At 42.2% G+C, this 19,252-nt stretch overlaps 2 protein-coding genes across 2 annotated transcripts; one reads left to right on the top strand and one right to left on the bottom strand.

Annotated features, from left to right (window-relative positions):
• Window positions 1-1,821: 1,821 nt before the first annotated feature.
• On the bottom strand, window positions 1,822-18,202 carry LOC105190321 (SAFB-like transcription modulator). The gene is made up of 15 exons (XM_011153032.3): window positions 17,840-18,202; window positions 16,846-16,939; window positions 16,524-16,684; window positions 16,244-16,450; window positions 15,104-15,128; window positions 13,515-13,677; window positions 12,246-12,286; window positions 11,863-12,152; window positions 11,636-11,795; window positions 8,994-9,244; window positions 8,398-8,894; window positions 7,492-7,665; window positions 7,259-7,395; window positions 3,399-3,555; window positions 1,822-2,194 (listed from the first exon to the last, which is right to left on the bottom strand). The coding sequence occupies exons 1-15, from the start codon at window positions 17,960-17,962 to the stop codon at window positions 2,032-2,034; spliced, it is 2,643 nt and encodes an 880-aa protein (XP_011151334.1). The 5' UTR covers window positions 17,963-18,202; the 3' UTR covers window positions 1,822-2,031.
• Window positions 17,839-18,457, top strand: LOC109504509 (uncharacterized). The gene is made up of 2 exons (XM_019844693.2): window positions 17,839-18,000; window positions 18,133-18,457. Exons 1-2 carry the CDS (start codon window positions 17,976-17,978, stop codon window positions 18,441-18,443), a joined length of 336 nt encoding a protein of 111 aa, XP_019700252.1. The 5' UTR covers window positions 17,839-17,975; the 3' UTR covers window positions 18,444-18,457.
• Window positions 18,458-19,252: the final 795 nt, after the last annotated feature.

Raw genomic sequence — 19,252 nt, 5'->3', positions numbered from 1 at the left:
GCGCACGAGGGAGAGAGAGAGAGAGAGAGAGAGAGAGAGAGAGAGAGTGAGTAAAAAGAGAACGAGAGTGACAATTGGTGGGCGAAGGTGAGAGAAGAGGACACACGTCGACGACGTCGCCCGGAGGAACAAGGATCCGCGCTCGCGAGCGGACGGACGGGCCTCGACCACGACGAGACGACTGTCCGTGAAAAGACCTCGACACACTTTACTCTCGACGGAGGATTCGCTCGCTCGTTCGTTCACTCTCTCCCGTTCTTTCTCCTTCTTTCTCCTTGCACGCGCCGGCAGGCAGGCGCCGTCCCTAAGCCGTCCAAGGGAAAGTGCTGCCGCGCCACGTTCCCTACTACCGCCGATGGCTACTCTTCCTCCTCCGCGTCTCGGTCACTCGAATGATTCGTCATGGCGACGCGCAGGAATGCCGTCGTCGTCGATGTCCGAATCGGTCCAGCTCTCCCTGTCCGCGCATCGGATGCTGTAACTTGCGCTCTCCGCTGATAGAGCTTCCCTTCCTCGTCGACGGGGCCATCCGGAAGCTCAGGTCCACCTGCTTATGACGGAGACGTCGACGAGCTTCCCTCTCCCCCTCTCTCCGTCGCTTGGATCGTTGGAAGAAAAGAAAAATAAGAAACTAAATGTCTCCGTCGTTATCATCTAAATTTTATTTACGTTCCGACTGGTGCTGCTTGTTTTTGTTACATCGATACGCAGTTCGCTTAGATTTCATTGTATAATGGTGTGTATAAAGTAACTACACGTACAACTAGCGTTAGCTAAAGAAAATTACACGGTACGATGTCGATCGTCTACTTCGCCGTCGTTTCTTACGTTCTCAGCCCGAATAAACACTCCGGCTTGCGGTTTAAACAACTGCACCACCCGTCCAGCGAGCCTCTTCTTCGTTATCTTGCCGTCTCGGGGAAGTTCAAATCGAGAAAGACCGCACCTCGCGGACGAAAATGGTCGGCGGAGCGCAGCAGCGTGCGGGGGGGGCCCCCCCCGACGAAAGGCCCCGACGAGGAACACTCGTAAATCAAATCGCAGGTGTCGCGCAATTTGTGAAACAGATAGGAAAATAAGTCGTATATGTCTATCTATCTCTCCCTCCCTCCCTTCTTCCCTCCCTCTCTCCCCTTACTCCCTCTTCTTTTCCTTCTATTGATGGGGCACAATGGAGTTTATTAACACATGTACAAAAGTCCGTTTGCGTACGAGTGTGCTAGAAACGTTTCGCGAACGTTAACGCTGTCAAACTTCGCGTCTCCGCGAGGAGGTGAACGGCGCAGCGAGGAGCAACAACTGCGAGGAGCGCGCTCCTCCTCCTTCTCCTCTTCTGCTTCTTCTTCAGTGATGCTTTCCTCGTTTGTATGTTCCTCCGCGCCCACGTGCGGCGTCCGAGTCGCTCGTGGAGTAGACCCAATCATCATCTTCTCGGCATATTAAAAGAAACGCGCGGTCGGTCATGTAACATGATCCAACACGACGTAAAAGTGTAGTGTATACGTAGTATAGCCGAGGTAGTCGCCTCGGTTACCACACGAGTCGATAAATTTCATTGAACATCTCTCTCTCTCTCTCTCTCTCTCTCTCTCTCTCTCTCTCTCTCTCTCTCTCTCTCTCTCTCTCTCTCTCTCTCTCTCTCTCTTTCTCTCTAGAGTTGTGTCCGCGACCGCGCCTGCTGAGAAAACTGCGTTGCCACGCTTCAGCTTCTTGCGTTTTCATCAGAACTGTCCGGGTATTGTATGTGTGCATGCGCGCGTGTGTATGTATGTGTGTGTGTGTGTGTGTGTGTGTGTGTGTGTGTGTGTGTGTGTGTGTGTGTGTGTGTGTGTGTGTGGATGGGTGGGTGGGTGGGTATGTGTGAGGTTCGCGAGATCATCATGACGCCTGTGACGGCTCCCGGCGTTCAAAGTCGCGCCGCGCGATGAACTCGCGAGAGGACTCTGGGCTCTGTAGGACAGCCCCGTGGCGACGTACGGTTGGTTACTCGTACGGACAGCTCGCTCGATCGCGCGAACTCGAGCGAACGGATCAGTATTTCCTCATCGGCATGGACGATTTGTACGCGTCGAAGCGTTCGTACGACGGAGCCGTGCCCGGCGCGGTCAGTCCCAACGACTGGATCGGCCCGCTCTGGTACGTCGGCGGGATCGGGTGCCGCAGGGCGCTGCCCATGCTGCTCGAGTTGCTCCATCTGCAACATACGGACGTCGCGCGTATTATTATGAACCCTTTGCTCTCGAGAGGCGACTCAGTCGCCACTGGGTCTAGAGTTGCCAGTTCGTTCTAGCGAAAAAGTCGTTTAAAATTTAACCCTTTGCACTCGAGGACTCTCGATAATTCTGCGAACTTTTTATAATCGACATAAGACCCAGTGACGACTGAGAGCCGTTTCTCGAGTGCAAAGGGTTAAAATAGATAAACTTCTATATTGTACACTATATTATATACACTAGACCGATAACTCGTCTCTTTAACACATCCCCTAAGGCCGTATCAGACTACGGATTGGGACTGAGTATTGGATTGAAATTTAACCAATCAGGACCAAGTTTACTATATTTGAGATTATTTTCTATTTTGCAATCGGTCAAATTTCAATCCAATCTCAATCCCAATCTGATACGGGCTTAAAAATATGTATTAAAATTTCATTCGCATGCGCATTGCAAGGTCCCGAAAGGGATGTAACTGCATCGTACTGCACCTCGTACTGTACAAGCATTTTCCTCCAGAAAATGTTAATATTTATCCAATATTTAATATTTCCTCTTGCAATGTCACATTCAATGTTCACATAAATATTCAGGTGGGCACACGTGCTTCCGAAGAATCACGCGATTCCGAAATTTTAGATCTCAGCGGGACAACTTTCCGGGTACTGAATACGATTTCTGCGAGTACTGGAAACATGAGCCATATGTACTTATATGCCACGCATCATTGTTATAAGTTATTTGTACGATTTTCAGCTTATCTAGCTGTGATTATAATGGTAATAAATGATGTGGTGCGTACTGATTTCGACGTAACAAGTTGTGCGAGACAACTTCATGCTTCCGGTATTTCAAGATTCGGTCTTCAGTTTCCGTTGTCCTATTTCTCAAAAATTTTGATTTCCTGGGCTTGTCTGTCTGTCGAGCTTTATATCTTATAGCAAAAAGCCGCCGTTGCCGCCGCTTGCAAGAAATGAATGCGACGAAAAAGAATTTTGTTATTACTGTGTGTGCGCAATTTAATCTTACGATGTCAACTTGTCCCGTCAGGCGCGACAAAATCCATGTTGTTAGACACGATTTTGGAAATTATATCGCGTTTGTTAACACAATTATATTTTATTACTGTACACGACAAAGTTTTGGCAAACAAGTTGCGGCCTGCGAGATCGGAGGACGCACCTGTTCACGCTGTCGGATGATCTTGAGCTCCAGCTGGAAGGCTCATTTCGGGGATCACGCGATCCGCTGCTCGTCACCGAGTTGAAGGACTTGGAGGATGTCGGGCCTGAATGCCAGCCGCTCGGTGTACGATTGCTCTCCACGTAACGACTCTCACCTGCATCGAGAAGAGTGATCATATAAAGGAATAAACAGAAGCGGTTTCTCAACCTTTCGGATTATCGCAACGCGCATTGTCCCGAAAGATCGAAACCTCGACATGTTTGGAAACTGGAACATTCCCACATGCTTTTCCCACTGGGACGAACTCCCGCATTTTCTGAAAAATCATAATACCGAAATCCAAATGCCGAGACAATGTCTTCAGATCGAACAAGGCACATTAATATTCACTCATTTGGATGCTCAAATAAGTAGATGCTGATACAACTGGTCGTGCAATGGGACAACTTCAACATTGCGGTGAGATTGTTACAACTTTTCGGTGTTACAACTTTTCAGGGAATTGCCCCATTTTTTTTAATTTCGGTACATTTTCTTCAGGACATTGCGTATCTACTGTAATAAAGCAAGCAGAGATGATCGAAATATATGTCAGTTAGGAAGCTTGAGATATAATATCAAGGAAACTACGGAAACTCATGACAGATATGATGTCTCCCATATCACACTAAATTTTCACAATTGGTCCGCATGCTTTATAATAGAAAGATATAGAAAGAATCTGTGTATATTCCTGCCGAGTGTCATGTGATGTTTGTCAGATGGTCGGGAAAGCTTTCATGCAACAGTGCCAGAGTCATACTCCGCTCATTGAATCATAAGATTGACGACAGGTTCAACTAACTACAATGAATCTCCACAACAGAAATTGATGAATCATATGAATGTTTATTAGTGAAACATACACACGTTTGTAAAAGAGAGTTACAGAGGGAGAAAGAGAGAGAAACAGAGAGTTTAGAAAAGAGAGGTCAATTTCACGGAGGAAATTGATTTTCTTACAAAACATTTAAGTATTTTTTTTGTCGTCAATGCAAAACCTTGCTATGTGCACTCATTCATTCAGAAAAGACAGCTAAAACTTAGATACTTAATATTTATATATAGACTAGTGTTGTTATTCAGAGAAATGTCTACTTTATCAGTGTAGTATGATGGTGCATCTTCATGTGCTACATGTTATAAAAAAAAATAACATAGCGTCTACGTATTCTAATTTTGCAATTCTTACTTTTTGTATATATGTATATAATTATTCGCATGACACATCACGATATCACAAAAAATATGGAAACGTGTTGAGATGTTTAATAAAAAAATATGTACTACTTCTTTCATACGATGCGTACGAATTTACACAGAACCTCGCTAAAATAAACAAAGAAATCACTCCGCATTAACACTCCCTTCAATTTTCCTGTTTAATTCGTTCAACGAGAACGCAACTAATTCCTACATATAGAGAGTATTTTGTCCTTTGAAAATATTTGACATTTTAAATCATGAGAAACAAAATATTTCTTTTTTTTCCTTTATGTATGTACAATATGTTTATACATATCTCGACATACTATAAATTAAAACATTACTATTTTACAGTAAAAACATATTGCGTAAAGCATTACAGTAAAAAAATATTGAGATCGTTTATGGAAGTTGTGAGAACTATGAAGCTAGGTGTGCAATCTAATTTTACATCAACTTTTTTTTATTAGATGTAACTTTTATACTTTTAGACACGATCTTTTAAATGCGTGGCGTATGATTGTATGATTCATCACAATAAAATTTAGAAAGAAAGGTAAAATATAGCTCTATAATCATACATCATATATATATGTGTGTGTGTGTGTGTGTGTGTGTGTGTGTGTGTATATACAGGGTAAGGAATAAATTTTACAGAAAAGTGTTTTAGACAAAAGTTATAAGGCTCAAAACGATATATTTCCTGATCTTATTAGTTTGACCTTGAGTGGTGTTGCCAAGGTCAGGTCAAGGTCAACTTATCTTTTTAAACAGAAATCCCCATTTTTTATTATATTATCTTTTTCTACCAATTAATTTGAACAACTTTTGTCTAAAACATTTTTTTATTTATCTAATATGTTTTGAGATATTTAAGGAAAACTTGATTTTTTCAATACTTAACTTACGATATCTCGCTAACTATTTGTCGGAAGAAAAAATGGTACTAGACTTTTTTACTCTATTTGGTCTCAAGAACATATTGTTACAATAGTTCTCTAATTTTTGTTAATTGGCTTTTGGAAATTTCAAAATCATCAATTAACAAAAGTCAAATTAACAAAAGTCAGGGTGCTATTGTAACAATATATTCTTGAGACCAAGTAGAATAAAAAAGTCTAATAGCATTTTTTCTTCCGACAAATAGTTGGCGAGATATCGTAAGTTAAATATTGAAAAAGTTTCCGAGTTTTCCTTAAATATTTAAAAAAATATTAGGCAAATGAAAAGATGTTTCAGACAAAAGTTATTAAAATTAATTGGTAGAAAATGATATAATAAAAAATTGGTTTTCTGTTAAAAAGAAAAAGTTGACCTTGACCTGACTTTGGTAACGCCACTCAAGGCCAAACTGATAAAATCAGTAAATACATCGTTTTGAGCCTTATAACTTTTGTCTGAAATACTTTTCTGTAAAACTTATATCTTTCGAAATTTTTAAAGGTTTCTATACTTTTTCTTCACTCTGTATATGTACACACACACATACACACAACACACACACACACACACACACAGGATGTTTGATAACTCATGTAGCTATAGCCAGTGAAGGCATAGAACTTGTTTTTCTTCTTCTTCCTCAAAATCTCCTAACTTGTGGAGTTATTGAACAGACTATTCAATTCTTCGATATAATTGACCATTAAAAAACCGTTAGATACATCAAAGTAGAAGTGTAAAATGTTAAGATGCTGAGATGAAAGAGGAAGAACGGGGACAACACAATCGTTGTCCCAAATATCAAAAATAATGCGTTTTACAATAATTTTGCCGTTACGAAGACCACATCCAACGGCCACGAAGGCCAACAAAACAATAATGGAGACGTAATATTTGATCACGGCAAACATAAAAGTCTTATACTGTTTTGCAATATTCGCAATAATTATCGAGTTATTAATTATAGAAATCTGGCGAATGAGCGCACGCCGCGTCGCTATTTTGGATATGCGCTAGCTTTATTTCACCGCTCTTATGTCTCACCGCGCGTCGGTAGCATTTGCTGGATCAATTGGGTCGTATTGTAACTCGAATGGAATTCGTAATGTTCCTCCAATCATTCATATCGGCGCGCGCTCACTCGTCAGATTTCTATAATTATTAACTCGATAATTATTGCGAATATCGTAAAACAGTATGAGGCGGCTTGTTTGCTTTAATCAGTTCCACTCCTCTATTGGCTGTGGCTATATGAATTACCAAACACCCTGCGTATATGTGTGTCTGTGTGAGAAAGAAACAGTAATTTCAATTATTGTGATAATGACACGTCTCAAAAACTTCCAGTCCAATGTGCCAACCAAAGTAGAGCCACATATATCTTATTATAATGTCAAGTCGTGTTAGTTTCTTGCGTCTGCTCGACACCATGTGAAAATATTTCGGTTAGGATTATGCTCTTATCTAATGTAGGATTATGCTCTTATCTATGTGTCATGTTTATGTCTCGTATGCAAAGAGAAACGAATAATCACCGAAATGACATCCTAAACGTCCTAGTGATCATAAGAGGAAGAGTCGCAATGAAGTTCTACTTGTCTAAGTGTAATGTACAGTAGCAGAATAATGACAGTGGTATTTCTCGTACATGTACGACTCGGTATACTTACGTGGCGTACTAGAACCCGGAGGCTTGAAGGTTTCGTTGTATCGCGTGTGACTGTCCCTGGAACTTCGGTGCGCTTCGGGCTCGGAACGTCGCACTTCGCGTTCACGAGAGTAGGTTGTGCTGCTTGGACGTTCGTATCTGCGCGATGAATCGGAAATTAAGAATTAGAAAGACCGGACTGACGAGAAGGGGCTTGGTCGCCGTCGATTCTGAGAGAATTCACAGAATGTATACCTTTCCTTCACCTGCCGCGGGTCGATGGATGACGACGTACTAGACAAGCTTTCTCGACGTACGATGACTTCTCTGCCACGGGAGACATCAGAAAAGCTTTCCGGTCGGCTACTTCTCGACGAAAACTCGCTGCTTCGTTTGAACTCCTTCTTCAGCGCCAGGTCCTGAGCAGATCTGAAGCATATCCGGTCGGGTTAGCGTCATATATATAGGAATATAAAATAGCACGTATAATTGAGATACATTGAAGAAAACTCTGAAATGTTCTGAAGGGGAAGAAGTTATCTAGCGACTATCCCTTTCGACATAAGCGCAGACTATAGTCAACAGTCACCAAATGCCACGTATATAGTCGAATATCGATTACAATTTGGCACTTGCAAATGTTGTCACGTACAACGTGAGCGTTGACTACAGTCGACAGTCGTTCTCAACGCTCACTCTTCTTTACCTTGTTATTAATAAAGTGATATCTCAAAATAATCTTATTTTTTCTCAATCCATTTGAAATGTCTAGTTGAATATTTTGAAAATTCAAGAAGATACGAAGAAATATCTTGGATAACAGTTGGATCCCGAGGGGTCAGCAGAACAGATGGTAATTTGATCTTGAGGTGACCTTCAAAAACCCTGTCAAGGTCAACTTGAAATTTTTGAACGGAATCATGGTTTTTAAAATATAAATCAATTTCTCCGGTCACCTTGCGTGCAATTCGAAAATTTTTTCCTCATTAATTTCCGAGGCACTTCAGGTGAGTATTTAAAACGGGCTACCCTGTTTAATTACTTCATTAGAAGCAAGCGAAAGATGCTTCGCGTTTGATAAATGCTCTCGCGACCATCGCTCTCGGGTGTGAATCTTCCATATCGTAAGGACTGAGTGAAAAAGAAGACAGGCGATATCACCTGCTGGACTCGTATCGCGAAGGCGGCGGCGAAGGGTCCAATCGTCTGTCCGTCACGCGATCCATCATCTCGTTCCGCCTATCGGACACTCTGTCTGGACTGTGTCTGCGACTGTGCTCCGTCGACATCCGTTTCCTCTCAGGCTCCACGTACAGATCCCGCGGATCTCTCCTGTCGCTGGACGTTCTCTTTATAGACGGCGGCGGTGGCGCACGCCTGCTTTCCTCCAAGCGCATCTGCTGTCTCTTCAGTTCTATCCTCTCGCGCTCGAGTTTCTCTCTCTCGAGCTTCTGCCGTTCCCGCTCGAGTCGCAGAAGCTCGGCCTTCTCGTGCTCGATCCGCTCTCTCTCGCGTCTCAGCTTCTCCCGTTCTCTCTCCAGTCGCGCCTCCTCCTCCCGCTGTCTACGTTCTATTTCTCGCTGGCGATCCTCTCTTCTACGCTCCTCTTCGCGCAACATCCGTTCCCTCTCGCGTAACCTCTGCCGCTCGCGTTCTTCCTAAGGATTTATCAAACGTTTTCGCGTTTTTACTCCCCGTGCACCTTTCCTCTTCACTGTTGGTCGTCCCGCTTATTAAAACTGACAAAAGACGTTTACCCTTATCTTCGCAAATGTGAGGACCTCATCGCGCCTCCGTCTCTCGCGACTCCTGGACCGGCTGTAAGATCGGTGATCTCTGTCGCAGGTGCGAAATCGTTTCTCCTCTCGTCTACCTCTCTCGCTTTCCGGCTTCTTGCTGGTAGACTTGGTTGATCGAGAATCAGACTCCTTGCACGAGTCCTCCTTTTTCTCTTGCGCTTCTACTTTCTTGCACTCAGTACTCTCGCTCTTGTCGTCGGTTTTTTTCGCTACACAGACGCAATCATTTCTGCATTACGTAGCGAAGGGTTGTGCGAAGGGATTAGAATAAAGTTGTTAAGATTAGAATATTGTTGTTATACGGGGTGTACGAGAAAGATGAGTATCCCGGATTAACTGAAGGGATAACGTTTTCGAAAAAAAATATTAAATATAAGTTTTAGGATTTGGAAATGGGTATCTAGTGGTGAACTTGAACTTGATCTAAGAATCAAATTTAGAGGTCAAATCAAGGTCAACTTTAAAATCGTAAATAGGAACCCCAATTTTTTATTATATCATCTTTTTCTACCAATTAATTTGAACAGCTTTTGTCTGAAACATTTTTTTATTTGCCTAATATCTTTTAAGATATTTAAAGAAAACTTGGTAACTCTTTCAATGTTTAGCTTACGATATCTCTGTAACTATTTGTTGAAAGAAAAAGCGATATTAGATTTTTTACTCTATTTGGTCTCAATAGTTCTACAATAGTTCCCTAGCTTTTGTTAATTTGGTGATTTTGGAGTATTTTGTATTTAACATTTTTTTCAAAAACGTCATCCCTTCAAATTAATTTGGGGTACCTATTTTTCTGGTACACTTTGTATAAAGTTTGTAATAAATCAGGGATTTACGAACTCCCTGATTAATACTTGGCCGAGTAAAAAAATGTAAAGATACAAGAGTCAGAACTATTGTTTGAGCGGAAAAATTTGCCTCTGCATTCAATTCAAATGTTAAATGTTTGCAAGACTCGGAGATGTTCAATCAACTATCAACACGTCTAATCAAAAGTGCGCCAATAAGATAATCAATGGATCAATGGATCCTGAAGCCGCTTGTCTTGTATATTAAATAAAATTCATATTTTCGTCGTATTTGAAATTCACTGGCTTGGCTCGTTCCGATATCATTAGGTGTTTCGGTTAATTTCCGCTATTCGCGATGTCTGCAAATGTAGTGAACTGTGGCAGCTGGAATTCATGCTATATTAAAGGTTAGATGTTTTTCTATAGAATACAGTCCATCAAGGATTACTTTTGCAAGCAGTGGTATTGTTTTTAAATCAATTCAGAATGGAACGCAATAAATTGTTTTTATATGTTGTTTGATATGTTCTCCTACAGTACTTTGATATAAAGAAAACTGCAGCTGAAGCACATCGAATATTAGTGGAAACTTATGGTGACTCTATCAGAAACAACATGTAGAGATTGGTTTCAACGATTCAAAAGTGATGATTTTGATGTGAAAGACAAGTTCAGGTCAGCCGAAAAAGTTTGAAGACGCCAAACTGCATCATTGGACCAAAATCAATCTCAAACACTCAAGGAATTGGCCGAGGCACTAAATGTTGCAGTTTCGACAGTTTCTGACCGTTTACCGCAATGGGAAAAATTCAAAAGGAAGGAAAATGGATGCCGCATCAACTGACCGAAACGAACACGCTGAACCATGAATCCATCGTCACTGCTCTGATTGCCAGGCAGAAAAAAAAGTTGTATGTACCGGATTGTTATTGGTGATAAAAAGTGGATCCATTATGACAATCCTAAACAACTTGATCTTAAAAATAACGGGTAGACCCGGGCTAACCATCCGCATCGGCGTGAAAACGCAATATTCATGGTCATAAGACATTGCTCTGTATTTGGTGGGATCAAAGTGTTGTGTATTACGAGCTCTCAAAACCGAATGAAACTGTTACGACTGACCGGCACCGACAACAATTATACAGCTTAAAGTTAGCGTCGGATCAAAAACGACCACAAATCGCACACAAAAGAAAAGTAATTCTGTTGCATGACAATGCCCGGCTACGTATTTTGCGAAAGGAAACGCTGACAGAGCTCTACCGAAAGGTTCTTCCGCATGTCGCGTATTCTCCAGACCTGACCCCATCTTATTACCAGTTGCTCCGTTCGACGCAGCATGGCCTTGAAGACACACGCTCCCGACATTACGAAGAAGTCCGAAAGTGGGTGGATGAATCGATTGTTTCAAAACCTGAGTCGTTCTATCGTCGCGGAATTCTTCTCTCACCAGAATGATGGGAAAAAGTAATACGAAATGATGGAAAATACTTCGATCGATTCACTTTGCAATTGAAGAGTAAATGTGTTCTTCAAACAAAAAACAGCGGAAATTAACTGAAACACCGAATATTTTCACGAAAAACGAAAAGACCGCAAACCTGAACGCACTTCAAATATTTTCCACGAGTACTTTCGCTGCACTAATTTTGCCCGACTGTTTCACGAATATAGCTTGCCCGGGCAAGAGAGTTAAGATAGACACCATAAGAAATATTGCCTCAACCAGAAGTTACATCTACGTCTCTCTAGTCCGTATTCGGTAAATACATTTCATCGTTCGATCGTCACCGCAAGGGTACTCACCAGTATCTGACGCTTTCTCTTCGGTTTCCTTTTTCACTTCCTTCTCTTTGCGCTCGTTCAAATCATGCTCCTTCGGCTTCTCTTTCTCTTCCTTCTTCTCCGATTTGCCGTTCACGGTATCTCGTTTACGCACATGGCTCTGCTGCGTATCCCCTTTCGCCTGTTACACAGTTTGCAATAAGAGTCAAACTCGCAGTATGGGTGAAGAGGAACAGGTAGAAACTCACCTTCTCCACGGAGATGACGCGCCCGTGAAGCTCTGTCCTGTGCAGATGCTGTATGCACTTGGTCGCGTCCTCGCTGGTGGACATGGTCACGTAGCCGTAGCATCTCGCTCCTGGAGTTCGAGCGTTAGTGACGACCTTCGCGCCGATGACTTTGCCGTATTTCGAGAAGATCTGCTTCAAATCGGTGGCGCGAGTGCAGGAGGACAGGCCGGAGACCCATAGATTGCGACTGCTGGCGTTGGTAGTGTTGGGCGGTATCTTCCTGTCCACGAAATGGATGGTGGCGTATGCTGCGAGACATTCGTAGGATATCCGCGGCATGAGATCGAGAAGCCAAGTCGAGAACAACAAGACGCGAAATAGAAACGTTACTCTGGGCTTACCTCTCTCCTCTCTCTTCGGGTTTTTGTTGGCAGCGTCCACGCTGAAAGGAATGACATTATTATTGCAGCACAGACAGCGGGGACTTAACGGCCAGGTTACAATGTAAAGTAACGAATTAAGGATTATAAACTATGAGGCTTAATAAGTACCTCTGTAACTATGTTAAGCACATTAGATTTGGCTAGCAACTTTTGCTTTTAGGCGACAACTTTAACTTAAGATACTCTCCGGGTGCCATTTCACTCGTTTACCGCACCACCGTACGTGATCAGTTGATTTCTTTTTCTCTACTTAGATTACTGCATGTGTATTCACTGAGGTATTCCGCTCGTCCATTTTCGCCACTGGTCCATAAGGGAATCGTGTCCATGCGGCAAGCTTTGCACACTTATCGCTCAAAGTGTCCACGAAGGGGGCATCGGCTGCATTGTTCTTCTGAGAGGGCACTTCTCGTCATAGCCGGGACATAGAGGTTTTTACTTCCGCATACGCGTTTGTGTGTATTTTACTTTTTTTTTTTTTTTTTTTTTGAGGGAGGTAGTAAGAGAGTAGAGCGGTATATGTATGTCTTCTCAAGTACAAGCAAGTAAGAACCGCTCCTTCGACACACGAGTTGATTGACAAGTACGCTCTGCCGAATGTAAGATTTACCGTACTAGTATACTAATGTCCTTTGCGCGTTAACACGACGCAACTGCTGTCTTTTGATATACATGTACATACATCGAAACGAACTCATGTCCTCGTCGTGTGGGGAGAGCACAGCACACGGGAACTCATCGGCTTATGCGTGATGTGTGTGTCTATTCTCTCTCTGTTTCGGTAGAGTACGTGCGATCGCCTTTACCAAGTACAGTATAGATGTGCGGGTGGGAATTGCAAACACGACACTCGGGACTAGTAAGTTTGCTAGCCAACTTCTCGACTTCTTAACATACTTCCCAGAGTTAAGAATTACAGCCTAAGCACACGAGTAGAAGAGCAACGTCTGAGAGATTCGACACGTGTATATATACATACATACATATATATATATCTTTTTGGTTTCAAAAAAAAGGGAATAAAACAATCTTGCGTGTGTGACGAGCGATTGCGCATCTTGGAAAATCCATTTCCGTCCGACGGTACAGAGAGCGAGAGAGATCCCGGCGATACGGTATGCAGCAGGTAGAACATCACTAGCGGAGTCGTGTGAGACTGATATCCAGTTCGCTGTACCACACAACGTAACTGCGAGAACCGTTTTCTTAGCTCTATGAGAGACCAACCTCTTGCTTCCGTCTCCACCGTCCTGCTTGCTCTTCATCCCGACGTTCGCGCCAGATGCGGTAGTCCCTTCCTTGCCGCCGCCGCCAGCTTCTGCTCTACCGCTGCTTCCTTTCGAGTCTCCCTTCTTGCTGTTTTCTTCCATTTTCTTCTTCTCTCCACCATCTGCAGAGACAATCAAGGTAGCATAGTCACTTTCTGCGAGGCCAGACTCTTCTCCCTCCCTAAAACTCCTGCGTTTAGTGGCTTGTACTTCCAGTCAGGAATTTCGCCCAAGTCACTAAGAGAAGATTTGCACAGCGAGAGCAATGGATGCGGCTTGCATAATTTACAAGCGCGCGCGCACACACACGCACAGTCTTCGACATGGCATATGGTTCTGTGGGGAACCTAAACCTCTCTTTTTTTTTTTCGTTTCCGTTTTCGCTTTCTATACTTTTTTATTTTTTTTCGCTCGGTACACAAAGCGCGCAACAAGCTACCGTAGTACCTTCGTAGTTTGCGTATCTGCGCGGGACTTCCGATCTGACAGGCCTGAGCCAGGGGGGGGGAGAAACTAGAGAGGAGTGCGCGGCGCAGCGACGACGCACGGGCGTGTGTTTGTCGCTTCGCCGAGGATCCGCATATCGCTCCGTTGCCAATAAAGCGCAATAACTATAATGCACGGGCGCGCGCGAACGAAAGGCGAACGGCGAAGTGTGTGCGACGTGGCTCGCGGGTATCGCGCGACAGTGTAACATTCCGTTCGCTATGAATCGGGCACTACGTCCGAGGTCACAAGGTCCCGAAGGTACTGGTACTTTTTTTGGTTTTTGTTTTGATTTTTTTTTTCGTTCCGCACGCGTCGAGGTAACACGCGTGGTGCTGCTGATCTGTGTTATTTTTTTTTTTTGCGAGAACTATCCGCAGCTTTCGTGAGATGTTCGTACTTGAGTCCTCTTGAGTCTCTCCGTGTGACTTGGCGATAAGAGAAATCCAGCGATGCTCTATGCGGTAGGTATGATTAGTGTGCAATTTTATATCAAATTCTAGCGTTAACTAACTTAAAGACTAGACGCTTATGGGGTATGATTTGTTGACTTTTTTTTGGTATGCAACGCATGGGCTGGCGATTAGCTGGCGCGGAGAGATGTCGGGAGTCGTTTGTCCTGCTTGAACCCGATTATCGGTCGCACCATGCGTTTATCACCAGTTGTAACCTTGTCGGTTGTCCGGAGTGCACTTCAACAATCATCATAACACGCCACGGCTCTGCGTGGCTGGCTATGTAGCATCTAGACGTTGCGACGAAATTCACGATGATAAGAGGATGACTTGCAGAGCCGGCGTGGAGGGCGAGAGAGAGAGATAGAGAGAGAACCGTTGGCCGCGCGGCGTTGACGCGACGACGAAAGTGCCGACGTTACCCCGTTGTTCCAGACAGTTGCAGTTGCGCGCTAGTACGTTTCGTACTTGAGCATGCTTACTCTTGATGCCGGTGCTTTCTCGTTAACTTACTCGTAGGCACGAAATAGCTATCGCCATTTTCTTAATACCTTAATGGAATAAACTTACACCTAAGTTAGGAGATAAGAAGCGCTGAAAAACTCACCCTTGTGCCGCTCGTGAGATTCGGTCTGCAACGAGAGAATGTTACCGTTAGAAGAATGTTCCTCCCGCCGGGGCGCTCGCCACGGCCATCTTGGATCGTGACGGCGGAAGCGAGGAGGTACGCTCTAAAGATTCTGGCGAGATACGTTGACGTGAATAGACATGTTCACAAAATATAACGCTCGCGACCGATTGAGGTCTGTGAAATAGTACGGACACTTTCCCTTCGCCGTAATGAGATCGGTAAATGACTGTAAAATTGACGTGACATAATCAAGAGGAAAGATGTGCCTAGAAAGGTAGGTCACACGGCATGTTAATTTCACAGTAATTGGTCGATTGTCAGGATAAGAGGAAAGAGTGTTCAGACTACAGTCTGAACACAGATCTGTTTGGCCGATCGAAGATGTCACTTTGTGGATGTATCTTTTTCACTTCAACATATTTTGCAACAATTTTCATATACTCCCTCCTCGTTTTTGATGTCATCAGTAGTCAAGAATTGCGCGTCGAGGGGCCTTTAATTTTCATGCATATAGTATTTGTATCCATTATACTTTATGTATATGCGAAAAACCAAGAGTCTTGGAAGAAATTATTTCAAGAGGGTATATCGAACGAGCGAGCGAGCAAAAGAGTGCGAGAGAAAAATTATTATTATTTAAGACCTCTGGCCGCGGCCATATTACAATGACATCAGAGGCAAGAAGAGATATGTTGAAAATTCTCTCATGTATGTGTACGTGCGTGCACTTCTAGATAAAAAATTTGTATGGAAAAATATCTCAGGTCGGTAGAACATACTTCGTAGAATGCTCCGAATATTATGCTTTTCTTTTGAAAATCAATAAACAGCTATAAAATGACTAAGATTGCTCGAAATAATTGCGCCTGTGCATGATAGTTCATATTACAGTCACATTATAATTATTGATTGACTATCGAGAGAGAAATGTTTTACAAGTATGTTCTAAGAGATATTCTTTTATACAAAATCTTCATCTGGGAGTGGCATGTAAGAATTTTCGGCATACCTTCCCTCGCTTCTGATGCCATTTATCAAGAAAGGAGCCTCGAGTGCATAAGACTCCGAAAATGATCTGCTCATTGTTCCCCCTCCCTTTTTAACCCCAACTCGTACCTCCTCAACCAGGAGATTTTCCTCATCCTCTCCAATGGTTAAATTGATCGAGTCCTCATTGTCAATTCCATTAGCTTCGACGGTCGCGTTCGAAGATTGATTCGCGGCGCTTGTCCTCTCCACGTCATTCTTCTGCGTACTTTCGCTGGTAGCTTTGGTTGCATGTGCCTCTTTAGAGAAATTATTCTTGTCTCCAAATGACAATTCCTGAGAACAGCAAGATGTAAAAGAGATATATTTTTAATTTCATCAAAATATTTAATATGACATTATGCTTTACCTCTTTCTCATTCTTAAATACTTTGATACATTCTTCCGTCACATCCTTTGGTTCTGTCTTAATTGCTTCTGTCTTAACTGCTTCTGTATTATCTTGCTCATCAACATTTTCTTCCTTGTAACTCTCTGTATACTCGGTAAATTCTTCCTGGATTAAAACTCCTACAAGTATGTATAAATTTTATATATATTTATATAAATGTATTAAGTTTTAATAAAATATTCTTCAATCTGTCAGATTTAATATATTAATTTGCATACAATATGCTTAATATTGATAGGGATATCTTAACAACCATACATGTATAAAAGTGACTATATACCACTGTTTTTCTTCAAAGGTGTTTTACAGACAGATAGTCCACCGGATGGTACAATAAGATATTCCTCAGGATCTTCTCCTTCACCCGTTATTGCCTACAAATAATTGTTACATTAAGCATTCAGCTCACAGGCACTGTTTCGATCAAGTTTTCCAACTATACATTTCTTTGTCCCTTTTTCATAGGTATATACTTGGACAATAAATCTTACAAAATATATGAATATATTTTGACTTTTAATATACAGTATCACTGATATATCAATGTTATGCAGATATAAAACATAGTAAAAAAAGTTGCATAATAGTAATGTAACGACAACACAGCTGTAAAAAGTTACAGAACAGGCCTAATAGCTCCCCAATATGATTAACATCTTTAGTGTTAATGGACTAATTTTACATTTGTCTATACTGCACAGGCTACTTACAGGCAATACACATCTTATTAACCGAGTTTTACTTGGCAAATAGTATATGCCTCAATAAAGTATTGTATCAAAGTATTGTTTCGTTTTAGAGGCAAAATTTCAAACGGAATAAAATGTCCAGTTAGTAAACACTGGGACATCTCAATAGTAATCACTATTGAGATATTTGACCAGCAAGTAAAAATATCTCATAAGAGCCTGTTTGAATATTCTGTATTGAATCCATATCTACGGGTAATTTGCATTGATCGAAAAATACCGCTTGCGAGAAGTATAGTATCAAGTTGGTGCAAATTCAATATGCTTGAAAAATTACAACGATAGAAAGATTGGAATTCGTCGCTCGCTTCATCTCATTATTGTATTTCGAAATCATGACATTTTCTTACTTAGACGCTACATTTTATTTAGACAAATATCTCGGCTGCAATACAGAATATCGTTACGCGTTAAATCAATAGGGTTAACATGGCGACAAACAGTGCGTCGGCCTCGTAGCAGTGAACAGCGAGTTTCGAGGTCGAAGATTATCCGGCGGGATATAAATGGATAAATATTGTTCACCTGTGCGAGCCGTTCCAAGAGCATTGCCTTATTGCCGGATTTATCCAGACCACGGCGCTCCAACTCCATCTTCAGGTCTATAACTCTGAGCTCGGTCAACCTTTTTCGTTCCACATCGGCCATTATACGCACGACAATGGTGTGTCTGCGAGCCGAGGAAGGTAGATCGTAGCACGGCTGATATACTGACGAACGTGAGACGCGGAATCTACAATTGTCATACAAGTAGACTGTAAACAGGCAACACGTAGATTACTTCGGATGAAATATCGAAGGATGATTAAACGTTGCAGGACTTTTTGTCAATCGACAATGTTCACGAATCACGTATCTTCCTCCAAGAGAATACGGCCATTACGGTTTGCTATCGAGCGTGCATTACCGGAAGTCACTGCTGCGTCGCTGTCAACCAAAGAGAAGAAGGGATGTTGTGGGCAGGTTTGAACTGATCCACCACGTACGCGAGGCGCTGCTATACAAAAGTGCACATAAATTACATAGTCGATGTGCACGAATTTTCTCTGTTAGCAAGGGTAATGTCTACAATTTCTTGGTTCTATTCCGTGCTGTGTCCACAAACGAAGCGTTAGATACAGACAAATGATAAACCTGTGTCGTCCTTGGATCTGCTTTTTTCTTTCTTTTTTCCAACAAATTTCTGAATTAGTGCGATAAGTCAGAGAAAATACATCTGTTTCACTCTAACTTACTGCACTAGTTCAGAAGATTTTCGAAAAAGAACAGATCTCATGTTTCACCATCGACATCGCGTTGTCTATAATTTCGGAAGATTTTGCATAGAAACTCTGTGTATGACTTAAAAATGAGAGAAGGAAATAATAGCTGCGTTCAGCAGAAAGCTGCTTATCAAACGCTTAGTGATTATTTCTGATTGATTCATACTCTTGGATCCGTCAAAGATCTAAAAGAATGCTCCAATCATAGATAATAATCACTAAAAGCTGCGGCTGTGTTCTAAGGGTGCGTTCCGTTTCACGCATATGCGCGCATTTTTTATAGTATATGTGACATAAACTATAGATAAATGCGCGCAATGCGTGAAACGGAACGCACCCTAATATTCACTGCTAGTACTGAAAATATATAGTTTGTGTCACGTGTATTATAGATTTTCAGTGCAGGCAGGCAATGAAACGCAGGCTTAGTTTTTTTAGCTGCATTGCTAAACTAGTGCAATAAGTTAGAGCGAGACTATATTCTTTCCTCACTCTAATTTATTACAATTCAGCAGTGCAGCTGAAAAGAACAGCAAGCAACTTTTTTGTTGAACGCAGCCAAATGAATATTATATACACATAAAATGAATATTATATACACAATTTGTCAACCATCTTCGCATGGGAATGTGATTTGAATTCGAATGAGACTCTCAGCTATGTAATTGTTAAACTC

Source organism: Harpegnathos saltator, unplaced genomic scaffold (genome assembly GCF_003227715.2).
Source record: "Harpegnathos saltator strain DR-91 unplaced genomic scaffold, Hsal_v8.6 scaffold682, whole genome shotgun sequence".
Taxonomy (NCBI): Eukaryota; Metazoa; Arthropoda; class Insecta; order Hymenoptera; family Formicidae; genus Harpegnathos; species Harpegnathos saltator.
This window is presented reverse-complemented; position numbering and strand designations above follow the sequence as displayed.

What these genes read in the sequence shown, in the direction of transcription:
- LOC105190321 (XM_011153032.3), bottom strand. Translation starts at nt 17,962, where the DNA reads ATGGCCGATGTGGAACGAAAAAGGTTGACCGAGCTCAGAGTTATAGAC. An exon ending in AGAGAAAGCGTCAGATACTG is followed by an intron (nt 9,245 to 11,635) that starts GTGAGTACCCTT and finishes GCGTCTGTGTAG; the next exon opens with CGAAAAAAACCGACGACAAG. An exon ending in TCCGGGTTCTAGTACGCCAC is followed by an intron (nt 3,556 to 7,258) that starts GTAAGTATACCG and finishes TTCTCGATGCAG; the next exon opens with GTGAGAGTCGTTACGTGGAG.
- LOC109504509 (XM_019844693.2), top strand. Translation starts at nt 17,976, where the DNA reads ATGGTGTGTCTGCGAGCCGAGGAAG. An exon ending in GTGTCTGCGAGCCGAGGAAG is followed by an intron (nt 18,001 to 18,132) that starts GTAGATCGTAGC and finishes TAAACGTTGCAG; the next exon opens with GACTTTTTGTCAATCGACAA.